The sequence below is a fragment of the Hippocampus comes genome, unplaced genomic scaffold, assembly GCF_001891065.2.
Source record: "Hippocampus comes isolate QL1 unplaced genomic scaffold, H_comes_QL1_v1.1 scaffold12, whole genome shotgun sequence".
In the NCBI taxonomy this organism is placed as follows: Eukaryota; Metazoa; Chordata; class Actinopteri; order Syngnathiformes; family Syngnathidae; genus Hippocampus; species Hippocampus comes.
In genome coordinates this window covers 351,700-367,788 of record NW_017805478.1, presented here as the reverse complement: position 1 = coordinate 367,788, position 16,089 = coordinate 351,700, and the positions used below count along the sequence as shown (strand labels likewise).

At 46.0% G+C, this 16,089-nt stretch overlaps 1 protein-coding gene across 1 annotated transcript; it reads right to left on the bottom strand.

The window, feature by feature from the left end:
• Positions 1-687: 687 nt before the first annotated feature.
• On the bottom strand, positions 688-15,871 carry angpt2b (angiopoietin 2b). Its single transcript, XM_019875642.1, has 9 exons — positions 15,302-15,871; positions 11,754-11,909; positions 11,352-11,473; positions 10,187-10,419; positions 9,925-10,049; positions 8,906-9,007; positions 6,835-7,001; positions 2,964-3,094; positions 688-2,749 (listed from the first exon to the last, which is right to left on the bottom strand). Exons 1-9 carry the CDS (start codon positions 15,617-15,619, stop codon positions 2,589-2,591), a joined length of 1,515 nt encoding a protein of 504 aa, XP_019731201.1. The 5' UTR covers positions 15,620-15,871; the 3' UTR covers positions 688-2,588.
• Positions 15,872-16,089: the final 218 nt, after the last annotated feature.

Below are 16,089 nucleotides of genomic sequence, written 5' to 3'. Positions count from 1 at the left end.
GAGCATAAGGAGGAGGCGTTGAATGAATGCACGGTTCAATTCCAGACCTGTGGTGGTCTTCCAAACGGATTCTCTGTGCACCAGCGCCCCCAAGTGACGGGATGGTGGGCGGCCGCTTTATTCACCACGGGGGCAGTAGTGCTGCTTTGCTTTTTGTCTAAAGAAGAAATAGTAGCTGATGTATTGCAAGTGGCAGGCTGATATATGGCCGCTATTGCTTTTTCGATGACCACAGGTAAACGCTCTGCATGCTGACACAGTAAACCACCGCGGCACGGATGACGAGGACAAATCAGACCCGAGCACCTTCCTCTTCTGCGCGCCTGCCAAACACATACCTGGGCCGAGCCCCGGCCATCCGCAGCACCCGTTATGAATCAAAGACGCTGACGCAAAAGAGGAGAGAGACAAAGACTTATGAGCACGTGGCCTTTAGCGCGGGACCATTTCTCAGTCAAGCCTAAACTGCTGGTGCAACAGCGAGTCATGGATAAACACGCAACGGTAGATGAATTCACTCACAAGCTCATTTCTCTCTGGCTCTTTCAATTATTTTATTACTTTTTTGCTAACTTTGCATGAAATATCCAGTATGAGATATTTGTCACGCTCCCCAAAAAAAAAACCATTCCTGCTTTGTCTTGGTTTATCATCTAAAATGAAGTCAACGTCAACTCAGGCACTCGATACATCATCACAGCTAATGTGTCAAATTTGGTTGGATCAGTAAATATACATCAGAAATAATTTGGGGTGTTCCTAAAAAGTGTTAACGTTAGTGTCCCCATACGTCAAATTCAAAACGCTGGCATCGGTATCCACAAGTACAGATAAATAACGGGCCCCTGCCATTTAGCGTGATAAAGAGGACCGTTTAAACATCAATTCTAATTGGACCTGGAAATGAACATCCGTTTGAATTTTGCTGTTCAGCCCCCTGTTAGAAAACAGCAACTGGTGCAAAAAGTATTGAAACATTGAACAGCTGCAGTATAGCGACGGTCAAAGTAAGTTCATCTCTTAATCTCATCACGCATTTAGGGTGCGCCTTGAAGCCGAATGCCGTGCGCAGGGCACTTCTAGCAGTGACTCTCTTGAACATTTTCGCCACATCCATTGTGGCCGCCTTGTGTTCCACATCATGAGGAAAGAGTGGTTGACATTGCGACGCACCGCTTGCTTCACTTTTGCCTCTCCTTCAAATCTGATAAACGGGCACCGGGAAAAGTCGGGAGTTTGGTCTTCTTCACTGGACCCGAACGTAAACATTTCATCTGTTGAGCCAGTCGGCCAAATCCCGACTTTATTAAAGTCGCTTTGATGGATTCATTCCCGGCATTGCCCCGTTGTGATCTATAGCCTGTCCAGTCCCTTGGAGGCTCTAATAAACTAACAAAGCAACACCGTCACTTGGTCTTAGCGCTGTGTACGTGGCGGTGTATATGTGTGTTGTCACCGTCGGTGCGACCGTAACATCCGTATGTGATGATGTGCGCCGCATCCATTTTTCTATATAACGGTGTGATTTTATCGGATATTTATGCTCACGTTGTATGTTAATACGCCGCACCGGCAATTTAATAGCGCTTCATTGTACAGAGCAATTCGACTGTGCTGAGCGTGTCCTGCATTTTTCCTAATGGAGGAGTAAATCAAAGACAGTTAAGGCTGGTTGAGTCCTTCACAGGTTCAGTGAAGCCTCACAAAGAAAAGGCAATTTGCAGAGAACGGAAGAATTTACTGTGCGGAACACATATTTTGACATGATCAGCAAATAGGTGTTCTTTTCTTGGGGAAAATAAGGAATTAAAAATGATCTCCAGTCCACTCGGCGAAACAAGCTGTGTCCAGTCGCATTAAATTGCCAGATGCCGCTCAGAGAACACGCTCAGTGTACACGGCGGATGCAGGTGGCAAACATTTGCACGCTAATAGGAACTGCAGGGACGGGCGCTCCTGGATCATTTCTCCAAACAGCCGTGCAAGTCAAGTGTGAGGTTGCCGTGACAACAGAAAATGCACATGCTCTGTTCTTTTTAGTTGTCCCAAGACGTTATAGCAAATGCATTTCGAAAATAAACCACCCCTGGTAAGGATGTATAATATGCTTTGATGAGCAAAATCACTCAGAAATGAATATTTCATGAGAGTCAGGACAGGGAAGAATGTGAATGCTTCACTTTGGAAGGGCAAAGTCATTTGTTATGGTTGTCCTTGTTTCAGTGACAATCTGAAGTAAGTGCATGGTTGTCATATTGTAAAATGTTAAAACTAAATCGAAAAACAAATCGTTTTCAAAATGTGTGATTATATTTGATTAAAAATCAAGTCGAGTCAAGTCCTCACTGGCATCGAATATATTTCCGATCTTCAGGTCTGCATTTGTTGAAGTGAGTTGAGGAGTTTAATTCGGGCCAGAGGAATACTTTGCTGCCATATTGTGGCATGGATTGGAAATTTCAAACCTTCTTTTGACGGGGCATCGATTCACAATGGATCCACTGCCACCGATTCTAACTCGAATCGGGTTCTCAAATACTGTGGTGTCCACGATGGATGAGGAAAGTCTGACCGAAAATAAACAGCCATTAGAAGTTTGCTGGACGCACCATCATGGTTGCCATGGTCACCCTCAGATTTGGTCCTTTCCAATAGTACCACTTAATGCCGTTGTAGCGAACCACACTGGATGAGCTGGGGTAGTACACACCATTCAGGTTGGATGGTCCGCAAGCCTCAAACCACCAACCTGGGGATGAAATCATAAGTCGAGCAACTTCAATCAACACTCACCGGACGTGATACCGTGTCTCCAAAAAAAGTCTACTTTAAGGCGCCGACTGACGCTCATAGGCTTGTTCGTCAGGCATGCAACAATATTTGGTCATAATCGGGGAGGTTATATGCAAGCGAGGCAAACTGAGACATCATGTGCTTGGGATCAGGTGAGGGAAGCTTCGCACCTCCAGATGCCAACTGTGCACACTTGCAGGTGCAACGGTCATTATCTCTGTCCTTGGTGCTGAACTGGGTGCCGCTGTGGGCCATGCTGTTGGTCCGTCCAGCCGTCCCGCTGAAGCCCTCAACGTGAAGGCTGCGTTGGGCAACATTGAAAAGAAGAGGGGAGGAATTGGAATCAGTAAAAATGCTACTGATGGAAGTCACACAGCCGATTATTTTTGAAGAGGTCCGAAATATTGACAGGATATCGTCAGAGGCTCCGGCGCTCGGTCCAAGTTTTGGCGTCTTGCGATAAGGGCTGCGAACAATCATTGCGGTTTTTAAACGCACATGATGTCAAGCCAACATTGTCGAGGGAGATGGCGACGGAGTCAAGGTTTTTGTCCCCGGGTTCTTCTTGTTGGAGGGGAGCTATATTCTTTACCTTAGTTACCAAAGTATCTGCTCGTTGTCGAGGGAGATGGCGACGGAGTCAAGGTTTTTGCCCCCGGGTTCTTCTTTACCTTAGTTACCAAAGTATTTGCTCATATGGAGTTTAATGTGGGGACTTAACATGAAACGATTGGATGGATTTTGGTGACTTTGAAGTTTTGGCTGCAGCACCATGAATCCAAATCATTTGCCATACTTCTTTATGCAGTGCCTTATGGGAGGGGAAATTAAAAAAAAAAAACAATCTTCTGACCACTTTTACATCACACAGTCATTTTCATTCAGCGCATGTGGTTTTGTGTGGTTCCGTGTGTCACTGGCGCTTTAAAGGGTGCAGATGTCTGGCTTGGCTTCGTTCTCATTAGCACACGACTCCCCCTGAGTTATGTCATTTCAAGCATAGCAACAGCAACCCGCCTGGAAGGGAAAACGCTCCTCTTGCGGTGGTCGTTTTATGAAGATATGACGGGGCGATAGTAACAAACGTGTGCCATTAATACGTGACACTGGAGCTTTATTTCAAACAAACAAACAAAAAAAAATCCACACATGCTTTTACTGCGCTAATTACGTGGAACCAACTGAACTCAATGGAATTCTATGCGCTGCCGCAGATCTTGGGAAATGCACACCCACGTTTGATTGTGACTTGTCATTTCACCGAGCGCTCGTCTCCACGGGCGGTCAGAGACACGTCGCTTTGAAATTGATGTGAAGCATAAATGTTGCGATTTGGGCGTTCCGATGTCAGCTCGGAAGGAATCGCAGAACTCCCACGCTCCATCTTGTTAGTCGGTTAAGCCGCTGTTTGCGTTGTGGTTGCCACCATGTGTGTGCCTGGCTTGGGGATGAGTATCGAAAATTGTCGATTGTCGGCTATGATGCCGCCGGAGGGATTGCCTTGTCTCTTTCATCATAGAAATCTCCGAATCAACATTCGGATGGTAAAGAGCAAACTGATTTGGGAGTCCTTTCACATGCCCGAAGGAAAGAAAGCAAGTTGAAGTTGACTTGACGTTGCCTCCGGGTAATGTTATCATCGCGAGTCCGACAGGTGTTCCCGGTCCCACGTTACCTGTAGTTGCGCTCCTCTCCCTCGATGTAGAAGCGTTGATAGTGCGAGTAGGCCTCATTGCCGTCTCTGTCCTTCAATCGGACATGCAGGCTATACTCCCCAGATCTGGTCATTTTATGGACAATGTCATTTCCCAGCCAGTGTTCCCCCGAAGGCTCTCCAAATCCCTGGATCGGTCACAAAGACAAAGAGGCTAATTGAGTGGGCGTTTTTTTTTTTTCAAGGACCTGCCAAGTGTCTTTGCGGCCACTATGATCATGTCAATAATTGAAGAGTCACGTTGATCATTCGAATGGCGGGAGACACTAAATACTCAGATGTGGAGGTCACACTACGAATGAGTCAGCTGAGGCTTAAATTTGCTTTAATGTGCTTTCAATGCACCGTCCTGACTCTCAACACTGAAATAATTGCTTTATAGCTGCAGAACAAGGGCTTCTGACTTATTTTTAATATGAAACAAATGAGTATCATCACGATGACTGTTGCATGATGTATGAATGCATGAAAGCTCTTGAAGTATAAAAACACTTTGCCTGTCCAGACGCGTACCTCTAAATGTTGTCACATAATACATGACAGAGTCGTTTTTTTTTTCTTTCATAATGCGTCCCCTTTAAGCAACGGCAATTACGTTGGAATATCGGTTACCATTTGGACCGATTTGAGCTTTCACCTCAGGAAATGTAACTCATTAAAAATCAAGAGGGATGGTGGTTCTACATCCAAACAAAGAGCGCATGAAAGAAAGAAACGGCATGCTTGTTTGCCACCGGCTGCTTGAGTCTGACGTTCCCGCAAGAGATTGCTCCGAGGCAAGAATAGAGTGGCTTAGGTACGAGCCCACTTTCATTTCTCATGTGACCCGCAGACCCGGCCACAACAGTTTAGTGATATTGATTGCAGTCGGTGGGATTAGGAGCGGGGACCTGGATCAAATAATATATGTTATCTGCCACCACCAGGGCCCCTGTGCTCCCATGCCTCAACTGGAGCCAAATGTTTACCATCCACTTGGAAAAAAAAATAAAAAAAAAAGAAAGAAGTACTGTTCTTGAAGTATTTTCCGGCTTGTTTGTTTTGTTTTTCTCTCACTCCCTCAATTCTTCTCCGTCTCCGGAGGGTCTTCCCCTGTCGGAGTTTTTTTCCGCCTCTAGTTTCAGCCCGAGCTGAGACAATTAAGAAATGAATTGCTTCTGTAATCATTCAAAAAGATATGCAAGACTCATTCAGTGAATAGATTAGAACAAATATTTTGAAGTCAATGGGATAGGGAGTCTATTGACTCAACTTCATAATTTAGCGGCTGGTACTTTTTGGCTCTGTAAGGGTACCAAAACACACAACGGATTTTATGTTTGTTTGTTTTGTTTTTCTCTCACTCCCTCAATTCTTCTCCGTCTCCGGAGGGTCTTCCCCTGTCGGAGTTTTTTCCGCCTCTAGTTTCAGCCGAGCTGTGACAATTAAGAAATGAATTGTTTCTGTAATCATTCAACAAGCTATGCAGGACTCATTCAGTCAACAGATTAGAACAAGTATTTTGAAGTCAATGGGATATGGAGTCTATTGACTCAACTTCATAATTTAGCGGCTGGTACTTTTTGGCGCTTTAAGGGTACCAAAACACACAACGGATTTTGAACACGCCTGCCGTCTTCTTGTAACGCTCAAAGTGAACTAACCCAAAGTACTGGGTGTCCGTTATTATATACTGTATAATGTTCTTTGCTAGGTTTGTAGGAAGATTTCTGAAACGCAAGCCGGAGAAGGATTTAAAGACAAAATAATAGCACTTGGGCTCGATGTTCAACCAAGCATTAACAAACAAAAAAATCCACACATGCTTTTACTGCGCTAATTACGTGGAACCAACTGAACTCAATGGAATTCTATGCGCTGCCGCAGATCTTGGGAAATGCACACCCACGTTTGATTGTGACTTGTCATTTCACCGAGCGCTCGTCTCCACGGGCGGTCAGAGACACGTCGCTTTGAAATTGATGTGAAGCATAAATGTTGCGATTTGGGCGTTCCGATGTCAGCTCGGAAGGAATCGCAGAACTCCCACGCTCCATCTTGTTAGTCGGTTAAGCCGCTGTTTGCGTTGTGGTTGCCACCATGTGTGTGCCTGGCTTGGGGATGAGTATCGAAAATTGTCGATTGTCGGCTATGATGCCGCCGGAGGGATTTCCTTTTCTCTTTCATCATAGAAATCTCCGAATTAACATTCGGATGGTAAAGAGCAAACTGATTTGGGAGTCCTTTCACATGCCCGAAGGAAAGAAAGCAAGTTGAAGTTGACTTGACGTTGCCTCCGGGTAATGTTATCATCGCGAGTCCGACAGGTGTTCCCGGTCCCACGTTACCTGTAGTTGCGCTCCTCTCCCTCGATGTAAAAGCGTTGATAGTGCGAGTAGGCCTCATTGCCGTCTCTGTCCTTCAACCGGACATGCAGGCTGTATTCCCCAGATCTGGTCATTTTATGGACAATGTCATTTCCCAGCCAGTGTTCCCCCGAAGGCTCTCCAAATCCCTGGACCCGGTCACAAAGACAAAGAGGCTAATTGAGTGGGCGTTTTTTTTTTTTCAAGGACCTGCCAAGTGTCTTTGCGGCCACTATGATCACGTCAATAATTGAAGAGTCACGTTGATCATTCGAATGGCGGGAGACACTAAATACTCAGATGTGGAGGTCACACTACGAATGAGTCAGCTGAGGCTTAAATTTGCTTTAATGTGCTTTCAATGCACCGTCCTGACTCTCAACACTGAAATAATTGCTTTATAGCTGCAGAACAAGGGCTTCTGACTTATTTTTAACATGAAACAAATGTGCATCATCACGATGACTGTTGCATGATGTATGAATGCATGAAAGCTCTTGAAGTATAAAAACACTTTGCCTGTCCAGACGCGTACCTCTAAATGTTGTCACATAATACATGACGGAGTCGTTTTTTTTTTTTTTTTCCTAATGCGTCTCCTTTAAGACACGCAAAATCAAGAGGGATGGTGGTTCTACATCCAAACAAAGAGCGCATGAAAGAAAGAAACGGCATGCTTGTTTGCCACCGGCTGCTTGAGTCTGACGTTCCCGCAAGAGATTGCTCCGAGGCAAGAATAGAGTGGCTTAGGTACGAGCCCACTTTCATTTCTCATGTGACCCGCAGACCCGGCCACAACAGTTTAGTGATATTGATTGCAGTCGGTGGGATTAGGAGCGGGGACCTGGATCAAATAATATATGTTATCTGCCACCACCAGGGCCCCTGTGCTCCCATGCCTCAACTGGAGCCAAATGTTTACCATCCACTTGGAAAAAAAAATTAAAAAAATACTGTTCTTGAAGTATTTTCATGTTTGTTTGTTTTGTTTTTCTCTCACTCCCTCAATTCTTCTCCGTCTCCGGAGGGTCTTCCCCTGTCGGAGTTTTTTCCGCCTCTAGTTTCATTTCAGCCCGAGCTGAGACAATTAAGAAATGAATTGCTTCTGTAATCATTCAAAAAGATATGCAAGACTCATTCAGTGAATAGATTAGAACAAATATTTTGAAGTCAATGGGATAGGGAGTCTATTGACTCAACTTCATAATTTAGCGGCTGGTACTTTTTGGCTCTGTAAGGGTACCAAAACACACAACGGATTTTGAGCACGCCTGCCGTCTTCTTGTAACACTCAAAGTAAACTAACCCAAAGTACTGGGTGTCCATTGTAATATACTGTGCCGTCTCCGGAGGGTCTTCCCCTGTCGGAGTTTTTTCCGCCTCTAGTTTCAGCCGAGCTGTGACAATTAAGAAATGAATTGTTTCTGTAATCATTCAACAAGCTATGCAGGACTCATTCAGTCAACAGATTAGAACAAGTATTTTGAAGTCAATGGGATATGGAGTCTATTGACTCAACTTCATAATTTAGCGGCTGGTACTTTTTGGCGCTTTAAGGGTACCAAAACACACAACGGATTTTGAACACGCCTGCCGTCTTCTTGTAACGCTCAAAGTGAACTAACCCAAAGTACTGGGTGTCCGTTATTATATACTGTATAATGTTCTTTGCTAGGTTTGTAGGAAGATTTCTGAAACGCAAGCCGGAGAAGGATTTAAAGACAAAATAATAGCACTTGGGCTCGATGTTCAACCAAGCATTGAGATCTTGAAAAGTGATACAGAAGTAGTATTCCTTTCGGGGGTCATTGAAAACCATGCATGTGTGTTTGTTGTATGGCTACGCATATTTGGATGTGAGGGAGTCTGACAGGGTGAGGGAGCAGGAGCAGGTGCAATAACACGGGCGGTGGTAGAAAACACGAAAGCTGCCAAACATAACAACGGCAGGTCGCCCGGCATCACGCGGTAGGTTGGCGATCCCACGTCTCGCCGTGCTAAAACACATCCGAATCCTGACCGAATGATCCACCCTACGCTCGGATAAACTCACCAATTTGTAGTCCTTCCATCCGCGATGGAAATCGACGGAGCCATTCCTGCGATGTTGGAACACGGTCCATCCTCCACCTCTGGTCTCCATGTCACAGAAAACCTCGAGAAATGAAATCAGGAATTTAGGCGTAAATTTTTTTGTCGTAAAGCTTTCTGACAATTTCTAAATTTAACTCACCATTTTTTTTTTAATCTCCATTTTCCCGACTATTGACAAACAGCGAGGCTAAAATTTGATTGAATTTGAAATTGTCCCCATTATTCACAGCTTTAGTGATTCCAATGTCGGTCTTTGCTGAACTTACCCACTGCTATAATGAGACACATTTCTAACTTTTGGAAGCTTCTCCAACTGAGAATTCAAAATCTCTGAAAAATAGAACAAAAGTGCATCTGCACCACTTATTGAAGCTACCCAGCTTGCCAGCCTCATTCAGCGCATAGATTGAAGGCAGCAGTGATTTGGGGTGTTACAACTCGCATCACTGCGAACCAACATTGTCCGCCGTTGACAGAAAACACATGGCACAACTACTTAACACCTGCCTCTTTGGCCCACAGCGGTTGAGCAAGAACAGGCGCGCGCACACGCACGCACACACACAGAAAAACAGAAACTAAGAAAGAGATGCCAGCGAGCAAACTTCAATAAAAGTGCCGAATAAAAAAATGCTGCGATCTTGAGACCAGACAGCGAGGACACCCGCCTTGAATCCTAACCAGGAGCAGGTTTGCCACTGGAGGAGGCCACGGTCCAGTTAACAAGGGCTTGTTGCTGCAGCGCAACCACAGCTAGCTCCCAAGTTATTCTGACATTCGGCAACACACACACACACACACACACACACACACACACACACACACAAAACACAACACAAGGCCTTTGGGGACTCATGATAAGAAACAAAAACAGCAAGGCATTCTCTTTAATCAATACTTCTGATGACATACTGGCTGTCGCAGTCATTTAGCTGATATTTACTCCAAGAAGATGAATGACCTTCAGAGTTGCACTACCTTGATGGAGCGGGTGGAGTTTGTGAGGCGTATGCTGTATACCCCACTCGCTGTTTCTCCAGAATGTCGAATCTCTGCACAATCCCTGAAGCGAGGTGGCTCCTGTCTGGGCATATGGGAGATTTCTGGATGGAGCAAAACAAAAACATACTGGGGATTTTTTTTCAGTCGGAATTTTCTCAAGTGATGACATATGGAAGATCGTAGGAGATGATTTGCATGATAGATTTGTTTTCGCCTTGCATCGGGGGGTCCGATTTACCGTTGCAGTGGTTGACCAAAGCTAGTAGCTGCTCAACTCTGTCTGCGAGCTGAGCTTGCTGCCTTTGCAGCAGCGTGTTGTTGAGGGTTGCGCTGCCCAATTCGCCCTGGAGCTGGCCGACCAGCCGGCCCTGCCGTTGCATCAGTTCCCACAACTGCTGCTTTTCACTTTGCAAGCCCTGCACCTCCGTGCCGTAACGAGCCTCCAGTGCCGAGAGTCTCTCTTCGAGAAAACTGACCAAAAAAAAAAAGGAAAGGAAAATGTCAGTATGGAGTGCTTTAGGTTTGTCGAAACTGAATACTGGATTGTGCTCATGGTATGAGTTGATTGGCAATCAACCAATGCAGGGATTTGTTTTTATCTCCCAGTCAGTGTGTCAATGCCAAGGCTAAAACAATTCTACGTGAGATGACATCGTAAGATGACCAGACAAACAGAAACAGGTGGCAAAGCTCGAGGCGCTTGAATCTCGCAGTGGCGTTTAGATGAAAATGGCGGAAAGGAATGAAAAACAACCGTCGCAGTCGGACAAAACCACCCACTTGTTTTCATGCTGATTCTTGACCCGCCTTTAACCCACGCTGACCAAAATCTGACCTCATGTTCCGGTGTTTCTACTTAGAAGAATAGGAAACCCCTCCTAGCGATCGCTGCCATTTTACTGCGTCCACTTCCCACATGCTCTGCACAATGCTTATTCGAGTGTGAATGCCATGTTTTCCCAGATCTGGACTGGCTTTATCCTGAAAGTCCTTTCCCTGTTCCGATATGAGCAATACCACGCCGACACACTTATTGGCTAATTTAAAAGCAGCATAAAATTGGCGTGACAAAACAAATAAATGTCTCGTTCTACTCGTCCATTTCATATTTTTTTGCCATCTAATAGATCATTTAGTTGTTCTTTCTGTCACTCTAGGTTGCTGGCATAGATAGAGGGCCACAGATACACAGATATTGTTGTTAATTGTTTTTCCCACCAATTAAAACAAACAAACAAAAAAATACGTACTGACTGATGTAGTGACGCCTTGACATACGAGACGAAGCTACTTTGAGTGATTCAGAGACTTTAAAAGTCTTTATTTCAAGAGAATAAAGAAGACGGGCACTGCCATAACGCCCGAGGCGGAATCATACTCCAAACGCGGCAAATGTTCTTCACCTGTTTTTGTCACTGAGGCGTGCGATCTCTTGAGTCTGCAGGAGGATACGCTTCTCCAGGCGACTGGCAAAAAGGGAGTACTCCAGCAGCTGGATCTCCAGGCGACTCGTCTGGTTTAATACCTACACCGTGTCGAGAAAGACAAGACTAGTCGCTAAAGTATGCCGTGTAATACGATATCATTTCAAATGATTTCAGTGGAAGTTGGCCCGGTGTCATTGAAAACATACTCATCGCGTGCTCCTCACGTGTGTATCGACCCACATAGCGAGATAGGTGTGTCAGTCCAAAGCCTGAATAGCAATAATTTGCGCCCCGGACTTGCCATGTAGCGCTTTAGCAGCGATTGAAGTGCTTCTTTAGCAGCTCAAGCCTCACACGGAGCCTTGCGAGTAAGTTCACCTGAGTTTCAACATCAGTCAGTTTGCGAGTCTGCTCCGCTGATTGACTGAGGAGGTTGGTCCCCATCTCTAGCATGGCGGCTGTCTGGGTGTGCACGGCGGTTCGTTTTAGTTCCTCCATGCCTGAGCGAACATTCTCCTGGATGAAGTTCTCCAGCTGAGGGGGAAAAAAAAAAAAAAAACAGCATTGGCCCAAGTGCCTTGATTTTTTTTTTTTTTTTTCCTGAATTCCAATGAGACTTTTGTGTTCTGCATTTCTGGTGTTGCAATAATGCACCCAGCAGAAATTATGAAGTAGTCAATAACCGAAACAAGAGGCAGTTTAAGATGTAAAGGCAATTACCGCTACGATCTGATCTTCTCCTGCTAACCCTTCCCTCTGTTCATCCGACTTCCACGTGGGAGGTTAGAATTTAAAAAAAAAAAAAAAAAAAACTGGTATGAAGCCATTAGCACACAGATAAAAGCAATCTCTGACAGAACAACTTGCCATCCTTGGATCATGTATATGGAAGCTATCCGCCAGAAATGGAGCGTAATTCAAAAGGTAGGCTACACCCCCATCCATCGCCGCTGCTCGTTGCACTAATTGCTGCTTCGTAACACGGTGAACCCGGAAAAAAAAAAAAAAAAAATCACATTTGGGACCAAGCATAATTGAAGCAGAGATGAAGGGGAAGCAGATGACGCCGTGCGTTACTTGTCAAAGCATCACACTCGTTTGTTCACATAATGACAGAGGTGGAGGAACGCAGTGGCGGTTATTAGGGGATGTTTAGGTCATAATTGATGGCTCGTTCAATATAAATGCTGTTTTGTGTGTGTGTGTGTGTGTGCGTGTGTGTGTGTGTGTGTGTGTGTGTGTGTGTGTTCATGGCATTCGTTTTAAACGTTTTGGGATCAAGTACATGTGGAGAAACAAGGTGCAGCGGCAAAGCGGGGCTGAAAGTATTTCATTAGGACATCAAACCGCTGCGTGTCACATGGCGTCCCGCATCTCTTGATAGGATTTCTGCATTAATCAGGCTATAAATAGAAAAACAAAAGCATGCTCACATCTCCGCCAAGTAACCCCCCCCCCCCCATCCTCCCTTCAGCAGCAGGGAGAACGCGCAAAAGGGGAACAGGCGGGAGGTCGCGTTGGGGGCCTGGACAAAGGAAAACAAACTTGAGTTTCTTCTTCGAAAACACCGCAGAAGGAATTTGGAAAATTGTTGTCGGCCTCTTGCAGTTGTTCAACGTTGTTGATCTGTCGAAGTGCTCCACGGTTTTGGGCTTTCAGCAGGTTTGGTCGGATGGTGCACCGTAAGGGTTAGACGACCTCAGGAGATCCATGAGTGATAATCCACACATTTGTTCCAGACACACAGAAGTGATGATCTGGAGGATTTTTTATTTTTTTTTAACCCGTCCCCCAATATAAGAATATGCAATGTACCTGTACAGCGCTAGACTATCGCAATGTGTTCTGTGGTGCTTTTGTATTCTACCTCTTAGCCATTTTCTCCAAAAGCACAGCGAGAACAGTCGCTTTCTTTCTATCCGCGCCTTTTTCAGTCGCTCAGACTCATGCATACCGCACTGTCTCAAGGGGGACGCTCGCCGTGGAAGCGCCGTCCTCAGTTCGCAGACTTGAGCTTCAGACAGACGGGGCACAAGGGAATTGTGAGAAGTGCGTGTGCGTTCTCGTACACGTGTGTCTGTTTTCATGTATATATTGGGCGAGCAAGCACGAGAGGAAAAAAGAGTAGAGGAGATCTGATGGTTGACAAGTCAAGGTGCGAGATGAGACACGCGTATCATCTCCGAAGTATGCGACGATCCTGTGAGAATTTATGGAGATGGGCAGAGAGGGCGGGCGGAAAAAAAAAATGGTGAGAATGTTTTGCTTTGATGTTGATCATATTCCATTTTAAAATTCAGAAATATGGTTGCCTTTACTTTGGTTCAAACTGAAGACTGGCTAAGGGCTGAATGAATGCATACGATCAATATTGAGAGCGATGCAGACAAGAATCGAGAGACGGGTGGAGAGGAGGACTGGCGACGATCCGGCACAATAGACCGATGCTGATTGTGTGCCTTGTTGACTTGAGCAATGTAAACACTATTGTGCAGCAACTTTTAATCGCATCAATTCATTTGAGTCATCCGCCAGGCTTAGTGGAAAATGCACTCTCCAAACAGCCAGCGAGAGGATGTGCTTAACTCGACACGCCCCTTGATAAGCACTCATTTTACTAAGCACACCTCCATGAGAAGCGAGTTAAGAACAATCAGCTTGGACGAAAGGCTCGTTAAAACAAGAGTCGAGATTAGCGTTGATCTTATTTTGCCGGCGGTGGTTAAATCCTGAAGGTTTGACCGCATGATCCATATTTCGTCACATCTCATCTCAGCAAACTTGTTTTTTTTCTTGACTGCGCCAGGGAGTTCTGGCATCCGCATAGTATGGAGAAGAACACAGGCGTAGTCCACACATGGACCCTGTGCCAAATATAATGTACATGCAGCAAGCATCAAGGAAATCCATGTTAGGCCTGGAATTCATCAATAGTTAAAGCTTGTCAAGAGATGGTGTCATCTTTCAATTTCCTGTGCTTCTTCCAACATGGAGCCCAAAGTTAAAACCGAGCATGTGAAAACAAGGTCTCTGAGAGGGCGCAGACCACTGCCAAGGCTCAAAACATATGTCACTCGCCAAAAGTGCAAGGAAACAAGTATGATCGAGAATGGCGATTGCAAAAATAATTGCTTCTGAAGCGACAGACTGCCATGATCCGATACGTATTCCAGTCTCATTTGAACATTTAAAACGGAATAATCCGCATTACATCGGCATTGGTCTTTGCATGGACAGCATCTGAACCAGTACTTCCCATACCGTACCGTTTTCTGCCGCTCATCCGGGATCGGTTCACGGAGGCAATGGCTTTAGCAGGGAAGCCCACAATTCCCACATCCCGAGGCGGTCCCAGGCCAGCCGGGAGACTCTCTCTCTGGCGTGTCCTTGGGCGTCCCCGGGGCCTCCTGCTGATGGGACATGCCCGAAACGCCTCTCCAGGGAGGCATCTGAATCAGATGCCCGCGCCACCTCATCTGGCTCCTCTCAAAGTGGAGTAGTAGCGGCTCGAGTCTGAGTCCCTCCCGGGTGACCGAGCATCTCACCCTATCTCGAAGAGAGAGCCCGGACACCCTGCGGAGGAAACTCATTTGGGCCACTTATATCTGAGATCTCGTTCTTTCGATCGCGACCCACAGCTCATGACCGTATGTGAGAGTAGGAACGTAGATTGAGCGGTAAATTGAGAGCTTCGCCTTTTGTCTCAGCTCTTTCCTCACCACGACAGACCGATACAGATCCGCCTGTCCATCTCATGCTCCATTCTAGCCTCACCCTTGAACAAGACCCCAAGATACTTGAACTCCACCCGGACTTAGTTGGATGCAAACACATCCATTATAAATTAACTGCAGATTAAACTATGATCCCTTTGAGTTAAGTACAAATATGCAACATCCATTTAGGAGTTCGGCAAGAGACCGTACCTTCTGCAGCCACAGGGTATTATTCTCAGTCGCACTTTCCAGACTCTCCAGCTTAATTTCCTGCCGAGAGGACCTGTTCTTCTGGGTCCTGCCGAGGGTGGTTTGACTCGCGGCCGATTTGACCTGAGCTGGGGAGTCCCCCTGGAGGGTGTTCGAGACCTCCAAGTTTTTCTGGCGCTGGCAATGTTCCATCTCAGGAAGGATGAAAGTGTAGCTGCAAGGGCCGTGCTGCACCTGGTGCTGCTGCCGCTCCGAACCCAACGTGCAAGCCGCCAGGTGGGCCAGGTAGGCCAGCGTCAAGCCCAGCATGCGTCCCATCTCGGGTCAGAGGAGAGGGAAAGCGGAGGGTCCTCTTCAGAGAGCACACGTGTCAGACATGGTTCTGCTTCTTTATTTAAAATGCCCTTCGGCTCGATTTCTTGTGTCTCTTCTGCTCTTCTCTTCTCCTCTGGTTGCTCTTCCATCCAGATGGTATCCTTCCCTGCTTATTTCCTGCCCCTACTTTTCCTTGTGGTGGGGACAAACACAGATCTAGCACAGTTTTACGACCGCCGATGATGATTCAATCCATCCCGAACAAACAATAGAAGTGTCTTTTGTCCATGCGTTGGTGTAAAAAAGAGCAGAGATCAAGTTAAGAATCCTGGCAGTCGGCTCTTAAAGTCTTAAGAGGAGTGGTTCTTTTTCCCGCTAAACACATGTTCAGAAACACACACATACTCACTCAGTGACCCGTCCTCTGGTACTTACACCCTCTCTCGCTACGAACACAAGTGGTAAAAGGAACA